The sequence below is a fragment of the Fundulus heteroclitus genome, unplaced genomic scaffold (assembly GCF_011125445.2).
Source record: "Fundulus heteroclitus isolate FHET01 unplaced genomic scaffold, MU-UCD_Fhet_4.1 scaffold_54, whole genome shotgun sequence".
Classification (NCBI taxonomy): Eukaryota; Metazoa; Chordata; class Actinopteri; order Cyprinodontiformes; family Fundulidae; genus Fundulus; species Fundulus heteroclitus.
The window spans coordinates 1,898,013-1,910,707 of NW_023396967.1; the positions used below are offsets into that span (position 1 = coordinate 1,898,013).

General features: G+C 43.8%; 1 protein-coding gene across 3 annotated transcripts in view; it reads left to right on the forward strand.

Annotated features, from left to right (window-relative positions):
* Positions 1-652: 652 nt before the first annotated feature.
* The window catches only part of tasorb (transcription activation suppressor b), a 25,099-nt gene continuing 13,056 nt past the window's right edge, over positions 653-12,695 (forward strand). Inside the window, exons 1-16 of one of the 3 annotated variants that reach the window (XM_021316261.2) lie at positions 653-1,092; positions 2,421-2,566; positions 2,706-2,798; positions 5,274-5,346; positions 5,657-5,748; positions 5,834-5,968; positions 6,042-6,166; positions 6,272-6,303; positions 6,603-6,708; positions 6,872-6,975; positions 7,094-7,203; positions 8,569-8,641; positions 8,756-8,830; positions 10,157-10,990; positions 11,610-11,926; positions 12,030-12,132. In XM_021316261.2, coding sequence (XP_021171936.2) covers positions 789-1,092; positions 2,421-2,566; positions 2,706-2,798; positions 5,274-5,346; positions 5,657-5,748; positions 5,834-5,968; positions 6,042-6,166; positions 6,272-6,303; positions 6,603-6,708; positions 6,872-6,975; positions 7,094-7,203; positions 8,569-8,641; positions 8,756-8,830; positions 10,157-10,990; positions 11,610-11,926; positions 12,030-12,132 — 2,722 coding nt within the window. In that variant the 5' untranslated portion in view covers positions 653-788. Of the gene's footprint in view, positions 1,093-2,420; positions 2,567-2,705; positions 2,799-5,273; positions 5,347-5,656; positions 5,749-5,833; positions 5,969-6,041; positions 6,167-6,271; positions 6,304-6,602; positions 6,709-6,871; positions 6,976-7,093; positions 7,204-8,568; positions 8,642-8,755; positions 8,831-10,156; positions 10,991-11,606; positions 11,927-12,029; positions 12,133-12,695 lie in introns of all 3 variants that reach the window. The other 2 variants (XM_021316260.2, XM_012862263.3) reach the window with 2 other exon arrangements.

The window sequence follows — 12,695 nt, forward strand, 5'->3', positions numbered from 1 at the left end:
ATGGGTACACTTGAAAAAAGGGCAAGAGCTGTGCTTACAGCTTTAATGTACCCTCGTTAATATAAATATTGGAGAGCTGGTATACTTTCAATAGAGAAAAAAACCGTCTGGATTGATGCAATCCATGTTGATTTTTGTTCTTAACTATAAAAAACAGCACATAACATGTCTATCTTTAACTTTCTTTCATGGGAGCAGGCATTACGAAGTGTAGTTTAATGCATACTGGTGTATTTAGTTTATTTTATCAAGCATGGAAAGTTAAATAACATTTAAAAGTTTTTGTTGAAAGATATGGTCAGAAAAACCCCCACATGTTTAGTGAGAATTATTTGCAGCATAATATGTTTGCTCTTCTTCAGAGTGCTTGCAGGACAGCTTTATCAACGAGCAGTAGTGTCTGTTTTAACCACTGTGTTAAGATTGGCCTTAAAGGCCCAGCGTATAGCGGAACATTATTGAAATGTAAATTTATAGTTTGGTACCAGGCATTTACAATATGACTATTTTGTATTTTGTTGCATCCAACGTTGTTCTTCCAGCGTGGAAAAAACTATTTTCACTTTCACATCCGTCCACTCATGCGCTTCCTGCGTTACCTCCGCTGGCCACTAGGGGGTGCGGATTGCCTGGCATGTAAACAGTGACGGCAACGTTTTGCAGTGGTGGAGAAGAACGTGAACGTCATTTCTACAATGGCGGAGGCTGGGTGAAGAGGAGAGTGTGTGGAAAGCGGCGTCGTAATCGTCAGAGCTACAAAGCCTTTACCGAGCGCACGGTGCCCCAAAATGGCCCTGAACCCCAAGGCTGCGGGAAAGGCGGACACAGAATGCGCGGAGACAGGCGAGCCGCTCCCGGAGGGCGGCGAAGCTGACAAGAATTCAGCCGCCACTTCGGCCACAGCCAACCAAAATGGCGATCAGCCTGGATGCAGAGACGGTGTAATGCCAGAACAAGAAGCCCCAGAACGGCGGAGGAGCGTGCTCGCGGAGGCCCGGGGCCCCAGCGGCTCTCCCTTGCCGGCGCAGAGATCGAGCGAGGAGTTGCCACGGAAAAATTTCCAGATTCCGAGGAAGACGAGAGAACGGAAAGGTGGTGCCATGTTGCTGCTATTTTGAACGGAGCCTGTCCTGCTTTCATAATTCTAAACTCCTGCATGTCGCTAGCCGGCTAGCTAGCCGCTCGGTCCCGCAAGCTTTATCGACTTTCGCCGGGGAGGAAAAAAAAAAGAGAGAGAGAGAAAAAAAGATTCGCCCGACTTGTCCGTTTGTAGATCGCGCGCACGCCGTGCGAGCACACGGCTAGCCTCGGGTCGCGTAGCGCTCGCCTGCAGACATAATGCTAGCGCTGGCCGGGGAAGGCTCGGATTACCAGCGGCCAGCAGTGTTGCGCCTGGAATCTGAACGTTTGTTGACTGACCGTCTGAAAGCAAACGTTGTTCGGGTCCTGCGGCTTTTCCCTTTATTTTATTTTATTTTTTTATTATTTTTCTTCCGGGGTGTCCGGCTGATTGTCCGCCGCGTTGCAGCCATCACCTGGCGACATGTGGGTGTCTGTTTGACCTCACTGAAGGGCATTATCCACCCCATGCGTCAACCCAAACCGGGCTGCCCCTTAATTCACCCCAACCTCTGCCCTCTGTGTGGTTCACCCCCCCCCCCTTCTCCCTCATCTTTGTGGAGATGTGGAAGTCCCCATGGCACAGTGTGAACGCTCTGTCAAAACACCTGCAAATACTCATAAAATGCAAAAGTTTACAAGGAGCCTTTAGAGTTTGGTCCCTTTCTCAAACTGCTGCACTTGCAATACCCCCCCCCCCCCCCATCTCATATCAATATGTCACCATTTAGGTTCCAGGGCTCAGATGCAAAGGCGATTTGCTCCGTCACCCTGTCTGCATCTTTTTCCCCTTCAGTTAAGGGTACTACATCACCTGTTCCCCCGGCAGGTAGAAGCACCCAGGCTTCAAAGAGTAGGGCCATTTGTTCGCTTGCACTTGAATTGATATAGTATGCAAATAAAAGCTGCTGTGAGGCTTGGTTATACCCGTGCAGCAGGTTGTAGATCCAAGAGATTCAGAGTAACCGACTGTAGCGTGTCTTTTTCAGCTCCAATATTTCCTCTTGAGCCGGTATTTTATTTTTATTTAGTTTAACTCACAACTCTTCTGTCACCAGACTATAGATTTTGCTGTTTACCTTTTGAATTCGCCTTTTTTATGTGAAGGAAGAGGTGTATGCGCTGTTTTGTGGACTTATACATCTTTAGTTGTCCGTGGCTTGTGTATATTTTATTTTTTTTACCGCGTGAGATGCTGCAGATCACGGAGAACGAAGGGGATGTATCGTTTTTTTTTGGCTCATGCTCTGTCCGGTGCCGCTTGCTGATGCAAAGATTGACCTGTGAATGTCTGTGTGCAGGGCTGTACCAGTTTCTGCCCCCCGAAAGCCGTGAGTTTGAAGGCCTCGTGAAGATCATCTCCTCCTTTTACTTGGACGCGTCGTCGCGCGGAAGCTTCTCCTACTGTAAGGCCAGGCTGATTCACAACGAGCTGCTGGAGAAGGAGGTTGGTCCAAGTCTTAGTCTGATTTAAGACAAACGAGCCGGACATCGCAGCTCGCATGTGCAGGCTCTCACTGAGATTGAGATGGTCGTGTCTCCCTGAACTATTTGTCGCCTTTTCTTTTCTTTTTTTTTGTCACCAGTTCATTGAGAAGCGGCGAGAAATGAAGCAGGAGGGGCGAACCGAACAAGAGCTTGTCGAGTCGTACTGCTTCCTTTTTCCAGACAAGTCCAAGGTTGGTATCGCTTTGAAGGCTTTCGCTCACACCAGGGGCTCCGAATGTTACAACGGATGTTTTTTTTTTTTGGAGGGTCTTAAAAAAGTCCTGAAAAGTATCACATTTCATTATCTCTGAGGCCTCATTCGGCTTAAATGTTATATCTCTTTTGTTTACACTCACCGGCCACTTTGTTAGGTACACCTGTCTAACCGCCCGTTAACGCAAATTTCTAATCAGCCAATCACATGTTAGCAACTCAATGCGTTTGGGCATGTAGACGATCTGCTGCAGGTCAAACCGAGCATCTGAACGGGGAAGAAAGGGGATTTAAGTGACTTTGAACGTGGCATGGTTGTTTGTGCCAGACGGGCTGGTATGAGTATTTCAGAAACTGCTGATCTTCTGGGAGTTTCACGCACAACCATCTCTGGGGTTTACAGAGACTGGTCCCGAAAAAGAGAGAATATCCAGTGAGCGGCAGTTCTGTGGGCGCAAAATGCCTTGTTGATGCCAGAAGTCAGAGGAGAATAGCCAGACTGGTTTGAGCTGACAGAAAGGCAGCAGTAACTCACCTAAGTAACCTGCAGATTGGAAAAACGTTGCCTGGTCTGATGAGTCTCGATTTCTGCTGCGACTTTCGGACGGTAGGGTCAGAATTTGGCGTCAGCAACATGAAAGCATGGATCCATCCTGCCTTGTGTCAACGGTGCAGACTGCTGCTGCTGGTGGTGTAATCTTCTGATGGCTACTACCAGCAGGGTAACACTGCATGTCATAAAGCACAAACCATCTCAGACTGGTGTCTTAAACATGAGTGAGTTGACTGTACTCAGATGGCCTTCACAGTCACCAGATTTCAGTCCAATAGAGCACCTTTGGGAAGTGGTGGAACGGGAGATTTGCATCACGGATGTGCAGCCGACAAATCTGCAGCATCTGCGGGATGCTGTCATGTCAATATGAACCAAACTCTCTGAGGAATGTTTCCAGTACCTTGTTGAATCTATGCCACGGAGGATTAAGGCAGTTCTGAAGGCAGACGGCGGTCCAACCCGGTACTAGCCAGGTGTACCTAATAAAGTGGCCGGTGCTGCCGTGTGCTCTTTCCATTGACTCATTTGATGTGGGTCAGCGCTTCTTGTAGCCTAATGTTCATATTTTGTTGTCGATTTCCTTTTTGAAAAGTATGCATATGGGAATCGTTTGTTCTGTTGTGCTTTTGGCTAAAGTATTATGGTATGTTAAGTTTTGATCAAAAATCATGAGGCTCATCATGGCAGCCAGCAAACAGCCCTGTCATTTAGCGCAGCAAGACATTTGCTGGGGCCGGGCAATTCATCACATTCGCAATATTAGCGCAATTTAAAAGACGCAGTTTCTAAATCGCAGAGGTCTGCAGTTTTTGACTTACGTAACAATTAATGGATAAGTCGCGTCGTTTAGGTGTCAGTAATATGTTTAAAGTGGGTTTGCTCCACATATAAGGGAAGACGGTTGCAGCAGTGAGATAATGTAATGTTATTACTAGGGCTGAACGATTTTGGAAAATAATCTAATTGCAATTTTTTATCTTAGTATTGCGATTGCGATTTAATGTGATTTTTTTTTTTTCAGTTTAGTTTATCATGTCTTTTTAAACATATACAAACAAATCAATCTGTTTCATCACTGTGCAGATTGAGTGCTAAAAGAGCCGCTGACCTCTGCGATTTGGAAATTGTGTTTATTTAAATTGCGATTAGATTGCAAATGCGATTAATTGTTCAGCCCTAGTTATTACTTGTTTTAGAGTTTATGTAATCATACGTTTTTACCAGAAACTTTCAGGAATCTCACCATAGATATAAGTAGTGGTCAAACTGTTTAATACATACTTGTTTGTTAGTTGCACTTTATATGCAAGAAGGATTGATGTCCAACTCAATTTAAAGTTGTTATCTTAAATAATAATATTCTGAAAAATAAATCCAGTTGCGTTTCTTGGTTTAAATAGGCCTTGTTTACAGACATCCTTATCTACAGGCCAATGTTGTTGCTTATGGGTAATGCTGATAAAAGTTTAAATAAAACCGCAATCGTAATTATGGTTGAAATATATCGCATTTTTGATTTTCTGGCAAAATCGTACAGCCCTAAAATTTGCACTTAAAACTGTCTTCTTGCCTTTCAAGGGATTTTAAAATCTAATCATTCTTGTTACCATATCCTCTACATTTAACAGATTTCAACAGTTAAATCCCCCATTTTGATGGTTATGTTATAGGTCGTGTAAATAAATGCTGTGTAAATACTCCTAAAGCTTGGTAACGTAAGACCGAAAGCAATGGACAGAACCAAAAACGGCACGACAAGTTGACAAATGTATATTGAAGTTACTAAATATGTGAAATGTAGGTTAAATGAACTTATTCAAGTGGTTTACATAATTCATGCAGGTCTTAATTTTAAATCCTAAGTTCTGCTTTGCTTTGTTTCTCTCTATCCATCCAGCTCCAGTGGATCTGTGAGAAGGGGTTGTCAGTAGGACACTGCAAGGTTACAACATTAGGAAATCCATCAGTGGGTAAGCTCTTCTCTTATTGTTTAAGGCAAAATGTGTTTGAATACTTGGAAAGTATCACGAGCTGCTTTTAATTCAGCTCTGTCAGCAGAATCTTTGATTCAGAAATGTACACACAAAGGACGTTTTGCACATTTAAAAAAAAAAAAAATCCTCCTACTTCTGCTTTTAATAGCTAATAGCTGTGCAGCATTTTTTTCTTTTGTTGTAAATTTGCTCTTTGCTGCCGACACGCCTGAATCTTTCCGTCTTCTTCCATCTAAAACGATAAGATTTGTGGTAATTTCCTCCTTTTTCTGTTGTTCCATTCTAGGTGTTTACCTCTCTAAGTATTCAGACTTATTACAAATAAATCCCTTCGAAGTGGGTTCCTTTGGAGATATGCTCATCTTTAAAGTCATGAGGGTAAGGCCGCGGTCGTTTTGTCTCGTCTTTTACCTCTTGCGCTCCTTTCCCCGAAACACGCCAGTCAGCATGTCTTGCTTCTCAGGGGCGGATAAAGCACATCCACGAGAACACGCCTAAGAACGCCATCGAACCTTCCCCCAAGTTCGACTGTCACCTGTCCAAAAGCGCCAACAGGGTCACGTCGCTGCTGTCGTATCGAGCTTTCGAGCTCACGCAGGTAAACGCCAGCATCTATTTTCTCTTTTATTTTGTGTCGCTCTCAGTTCCTCTAGCATCCGTGTGTTTCGCAGCAATATTTTTTCGAGTTCGCGTTCGACGAGATCAAAGCGCGGCCCAGGCACGTGTGCCCCTACGCCGTGGTTTCCTTTCAGTACAAAGGCAAGGAGGTGGCAGCGTCCCCGATGAGCGCGCACAGGTACGTTATCCTGCAGGAAATGGGTGTCGCTTCATGGCTTGGTTAATATCTGTTTCTCTCTCTTTATATATAAATATATAAACATGTAGATTCTCTTTTGAACAGGTTCAACACTATTTCCCCTGAAGGAAGTAAAGGTAAATTATTTATATACTCCACAATTACAGGCACAATGTGCCTGTAATTAACCTGTTTTCCTTGTTCAACAGTACAGGTACCTATTTTCTGCACGACATATTGAATCTAAATCTACCCGTGAATCTTTAAAAGAAACGCGTTTTGATGGTTGATATTGAAATTGCATAGAGTGTTCAGCCAAACAGAGCCGTTTGTGTGCTTCGTTATGAATTATTTAGCCAACGCATACCAGCTCATGTGTTTATTTTATTTGGTTTAATTTCTGAATATCGGACCTGTGCTGTCGATGGTGTTGCAGGCAAGAGCTGCTACACGGTGTGGAGCGGTCCCCTGGTGAACAAAGGCCAGGAGTTGTTCCCCGTCTGTTTACGCTCCTTTTCACGTCCCTACCTTCCTTTCAAGCTGTAAGTATTCCTTTTTTTTTTTTCTCTGTTAATCATTAGGGCCTCCTTCAGCCGAGCTTAAACACGGCACATATATCGTAATGCAAGAGGAGACAAAGGTTAAATTCCCTGTGCAATACGAGGAATCCGCTATGACTTGCCGAATAATTATTCTCCTCTGCAGACGTGAGAAGCTGGAGATGAATCAAGGCATGCAGCTGGATCAGGTGAAGAGGAAGATCCCCCCGTTCCTGTTTTCCTGGGACACCTACAGCATATCACGGGAAGGTGGGCACTTTGGCGTCGGTTGTAAAGCCAGATGAGCTTTAGTTTCAATGCGCTATCTAGCGTGTGTTGTAAAAGCACCCGTACAGATGAGCTGCGTGTTATTTTGTTTTTGTTGCAGTGATGAAGTGTGGGATGTCCTGCAGCCTGTTTGAGGTGGTGGAAGGAAAAGGTAAAGCAACCAGCGGCAGCCTGGCAGCACTGATCAACAAACTGGAGAGAGACCGAATGGTGAGGCATTCATCTGTTACCCAAGACATTCTGATCAAGAAAATAAATAAAACGATGCACCAAAAAAATCTGCCAGTTATGGATATCGGTCAGTTTTTCCCTGATGGTTTCAAATACTAAGAAAAAAGGAAAAATTGTTTATTAAATGGATGAAAACTGAAAACTGGTCTATACATGGGTAAAGAAACATGTTATTTAATATAAAAAAAGCAAATGAGAAACCAGGGATGCATAACGGGACAATTTGCTACATAAGCTAACTCGCTAGCTGTTATTAGCTTCATGCACACTACGGTACACTGCAAAAACTGATGTAAAAGATAAGTAAAATGTTCTTAAAATTAGTGTTTTTGTCCTAGATTTGAGCTGGAAAATAAGACTATTTGCCAATGGAATGAGTACTTTGACCCCTAAAATAAGATAATTAGACATACTGCACTTGAAATAAGATGATGGAGATAAATTGTTCCTATTTTAAGTGCAAAAATTTTATTCTATTTGCAGATCATCTTATTTACGTGCTCAAATCAAGGAAAAAGACACAAATTTTAAGAAATTGTTACTTATTTTTAGTTCTGTTTTTGCAATGTACCCGGCTGCACCCCTACCGTAACCCACCAATACAGCTACCAGGATTACTCCGTTTCCTGGGGAAACACTGAACGCTAAAATAAAATCTCTCTATCCAGTCATCCGGTCAGTCAGCAAACCATCCCCTAAGGCTAACCTGTCATTCTCAGCACACTCTTCTGAGCGGAGGTTGTTGCTGAGGGAAGGAGACTTCGTGTTAGCTGTGTCCCGTGCCGGAGAAGTTTTTGAAATCGAAGCTTTGAAAAGAACCAGTTTTCCCCACAAATACTGAGTTAATCACAGCTGTGTATTGAAATAGAACGAACGTCCTGAGATGTGGGTCACTCGTGTTTCCACGTCTGAACGTTCGAAAAAATTTTTGAATGTTGAATTCAGGCCAGAGCCCTGCAGCCTTGCTGATTGGTGCACTTTTCATTGTTTTGTCCCTTCATTAAAAAAGTAGCACGTCTGTACAGGAACACTGCGGCATGTTTTCGTTGCTTTAGGGTTGATATTTGTTGAATCGAAAATAGAGTTTTTACAAATGGGTTTCTAGGTCATCCTTAGAATATGTAGAATTAGCCAGATTGGTGTCTCGAGGTTAGACCGCCAAGAAAACTGAATATCAGTGTAGACCAGTAAAGGCAGGAAGAAAGTTTATGCTCAACCTGGATTAATTGTAGAGGGCAATACCTCTTAAATAAATGTCGGCATGACTTTTCTCATTGTCTGATATAATGAACATATAAGAAAAGGCGTAGTTGTGTCTAACAGAAGGATCTGCTTCTTGTCCAGGTGCTGGTGAAGCCCTTGTTTGACAGGGGCTTCCTCTTCCTGTTGTCCTCAGCTCAGATGATGGAGTCGAAAGGTGCTGGAAAGCTTTTAAATTCTGTGTTTTACTTCTTGTTTTAACTCTAACAAATCTTTGCTCGTTGCCTTTGGTAAGAGTCCAGCTTTAAAAAGGTCGCTGTTTGTTGTCTAGAGCGGCGGGGGCGGATGGAGAAGAAGCTACAAGCATTATTCATCTTTCAGGAGTCGAGGATGGTTGTCAAGCACTGTAAGTAAACGTCTCTGTCTCCGCATCGCTTCACAGACAGGATCATTCATTAAACTGAACGTTTTTATAACAAAAAGCACCGTTTTGGTGTCTTTTTGGCAACTCTTCCCCTTAAAGCTCTCGTCATTTATAAAGTAAACTTTTTTTCTACTGGATTCAGCTCCTGCACCTGAAGACGATTTGAATCGGAGTATAAGTGCAAAATGTATTTAGTTCAATAATAGAATTTCAAAAACTTAAGCTCATAAATCATTGTATCTTGTACGGAGGGATGTATTGCATACATTTAATTTTGATTTTGATGATTACAGCTTCAAGTGAATGAAAACCCAATTTTCAGTTTCTCAGAAAGTTACATAAAACCAATAAGGGATTTGAAAACTGAAGTTTAATCCTAGTTAAATTATGTCCATGTGCAGGGCAATATATGCGCTCAATACTTGATCTGGCCTCTTTTTGCATTAATTAATGCAACATGGGATGTAGGTGATCAGGTTATAGTCCTTCTGAGGTATTAAAGGGGACAGATCAGACCAGATCTACTTTTTTCTAGTCCTTACAGACATTTTTTTGTATAAAATTAGAATAGGTTCTCCAGGTGCTGCATAGATACCTTTTTGTATTCCTTTTGGGTCACATTTTGTCAAGTCGTCCTGCTTTCTCTGTTCTCTATAGCATCTTTAACATTACCTCACAGTATTTGCTGTGGAGCTTCTGAACAAGGCTACAGACTTTATATTTCACCAATCCACCATTTTTATTTTATGCTGTGATTTTTGTTGTCCAAGCTGAGGGATGGCGAAGTTACATGTCGTTAAGTGAAATTGTTGAGTTATTGGGTGTTTTAACCCCCACAATTTATCACGTCGTCCCCCAAGCTTACTACAAAAGCGACGCTCCTCAGAACAGGAGAAAATGGGGGTAATGTGGGTTTAAATGAGGGCTTCTTCCTCCCACTCGAGCGTTCATGAATATGCTTGGATCCAACTCTCTGTGAACAGCCAGTCTCTTTAGCAATAACCTTTTTATGTAGGTCATAGCATAACCTTTTACTTTTAAAGTCTAGTTTTTTTAGGGATATTCACATTTTCTGGACAATTGGATCTTCATTAGCTGTAAGCTAAATCAATAAAAGCTTGAAATAATTCCTTCAGTAATTAATCAGTTTTTTCTATTTTTCAATTCTAGAAATAAACCTTTTGATGCATTACAAAATGTTTTTTTTTTTTTTGTTCTGTTTATTAAGAAAAATGTAAAGACTTTTTAAGGTGCAGCTGCTAAAGCTGAATCCACCACAGACCCTGACGTTGCGTCTCCCTCCTTCAGCTTCCAGAGTGTTGGAGCCAGAGCCGCTGACGGCGGAGCCCAGGCCGGCTTTCCTGTCCGCCATGGAGCCTTTTGTCCCTGCACTACATTATGCCTTGTTTAAGCTGCGTCCCAACCCGGGCAAGGACCTGAGTCTGGGGGTGGAACGCCAATCCACAGAGTACCTAACGCGCATGGACTCGGGGACGATGCGGCCTTTTATCCTGCCCGACTACAAAAACAGTTTTGACGAGAGGGCGAGCCCTCTCTCGGTGCCTAGACCCAAATTCAACATGGACGGCGTGCTGCGGTCGTACGTGCACAACTCCGCCAACTACGTTTTACCTCTGGGCAAGGCACGGGACATAGTGGAGCAAATACGGAACCCCGCCCCCGTGCCGCCGCCCGCGCCCGTTCCCGTCTGCGCCCCTCTTCCGGTCCCGGTGGAATACAGCCCCGTTTCTGACTGGGGCGGCTCGGACCGGGGCTCGGACAGAGCAGACAGGCCGTCCCTCGAGAGGCTCGTCCAGGAGAAAGCGCCTCCTGAAAGCAGCAAGCGAAGGCAGGACTTGGCGCATTCCAACGGCGCCCAGCTGCAGCCCAAGCCCCACGTGGAGCCCCCGCCTCAGAAGGCACGGCTGACCCAGAGCGAGTACGATCAGGACAAGATGAAACAGCTGCTCAAGCTGATCCAGCTGCATAAGAAGACCCTGGTGCAGGATCCCGGGAAGGACCGGGGAGAGGACGGCGGCTGGGACGCCAACAGCCTGAAAAGGAAGTTCGAAGGAGACGTCGGGGGAGGCATGAACAAACATCAGCGTATAGACCCTCTGAGCAACGGGGAACCCAGCAGAGGTGAGAGGAGAGACGACCACGTCTCTAGATTACGTTTAACCGCTTCGTTTAAAGAGCTTTACCAAGAATTTATGCATGCTTCTTTCAAAGTCGGCTCATCTGAAAGTTTTATTTGCATGTTTTTGCGCCGCCTGATTAGTTCTGAGGGATTTGAAAGCATAACATGCATTTTTAACCGTCCCCTTTTTAAAGATTCATGCATTCTGGAGATGCGGCATTGCCTAGACACTTTTCCGGGCTAATACCCACTTAGGTTTTGTGTTGAACCCAGAAAACGTGCATTAAAGTATATGCTTGGTTTATGTGTTTTTACGCCAAAGATGGCGGGGATTTGAAGTTTTTTTTTTTTTTTTTATGCATAACGAGGTGGGGGTAAAAAACAACTTGACCTGCTGATCAAATTTAATAAGCGGCCAAAGCCTGTTCAAGAAAATCTTTCCTAATCTGATCTCTGGCAAATTGACTGTTGCATTTTAATGCCTTCTATGCTCAGGCGGATACCTGCATATATTCAAAGCTATTCACATCCTTCATGCATAGTCCAGTAAAGACTTTGACGGTCAGTACTATAATAAGAGACCCAAATTCACTCTGTGGCCGTGTTTTGTTCTGTTAGCAGGCCAGGCGGTGGACATCGGAGACGAGGCAGGCCAGAGAGACAGCCTGACGGCAGTGATGGAAAGCATGGGCATCTACGACACGGACCTGAGGAACCGTGGCGGCAGCGGCGGCGCCGACGCCTCCACGGCCAACGAGACCCAGCGCCTCCTCAAAATTCTCCTGGCCACGCTCAACAAAGCCATGGCTCAGAGCGCCGTGCCCGTGCTGCCAAACCACGGCGATTCCTCGACCAGTTCAGGAATGATGGAGTCCATTCTCTCCGACTCAGCTGCCGGGATGCAAATCGAGACGGCTCCACAGACGAACTACGCGGAGGTAAGCTTTAATCAGAGCATTTAAGGGCTGCTCTGGTATTCAAAGGTTTTTGTTGTAGACCTAATGCGTGCTGTGTTTTTTTTTGTTTTTTTTATCTGTTCAGGAGGACATGGACTGCAGCCCTGGGAGTCCTATCAGCATGCGCTCCCCGCCTCAGGCAGCACAGCCCTTAGACATCGTAGTTGGGGACATTCCTGTCAACGAAGGTAACTCAAAGGCTCCAGTTTAAGCTTCTCACTTGTACAGTATACGTCTTTAAGATGTTTAGGTTTCTATTCATAGCTCTTAGATTTTATCTTTTAGTTTCTTTTTAAACGTGTATGTCTTTGGCTTCCACTATGGGTATTTTTTTTTTTCACCACCCAAGATGGATCCAGGGCCTGATTGGTAGGTCGACTTAAACCCCACCATTCTGTGTTGATCACAGAACGAAAGCTTAATCTGATATGGGCTAGTGATTCCTATTTTTGATTTTTGATTTGCCTCATCACAATCTAAGTCTTTCTGTTTTGTTTTCTACTTGGCAGACCGTATTGTTTTTTTTTTTTTAGTTGCTGAGTGAAAACCCCCAGATAAATGTACGCTCATTTATAAATCAAAAAGGTTCATTTGAAAAATATCCGTTACACTGCAAAAAGGGAACTAAAAGTAAGTAAACATTTATTGAAGTCATTGTATTTTTTTTTCTTGATTTCAGCAGATAAATAAGATGATCTGCCAACGGAATGAGTATTTTTTTTACAAATAAAGTAAGATAATTAGATATAAT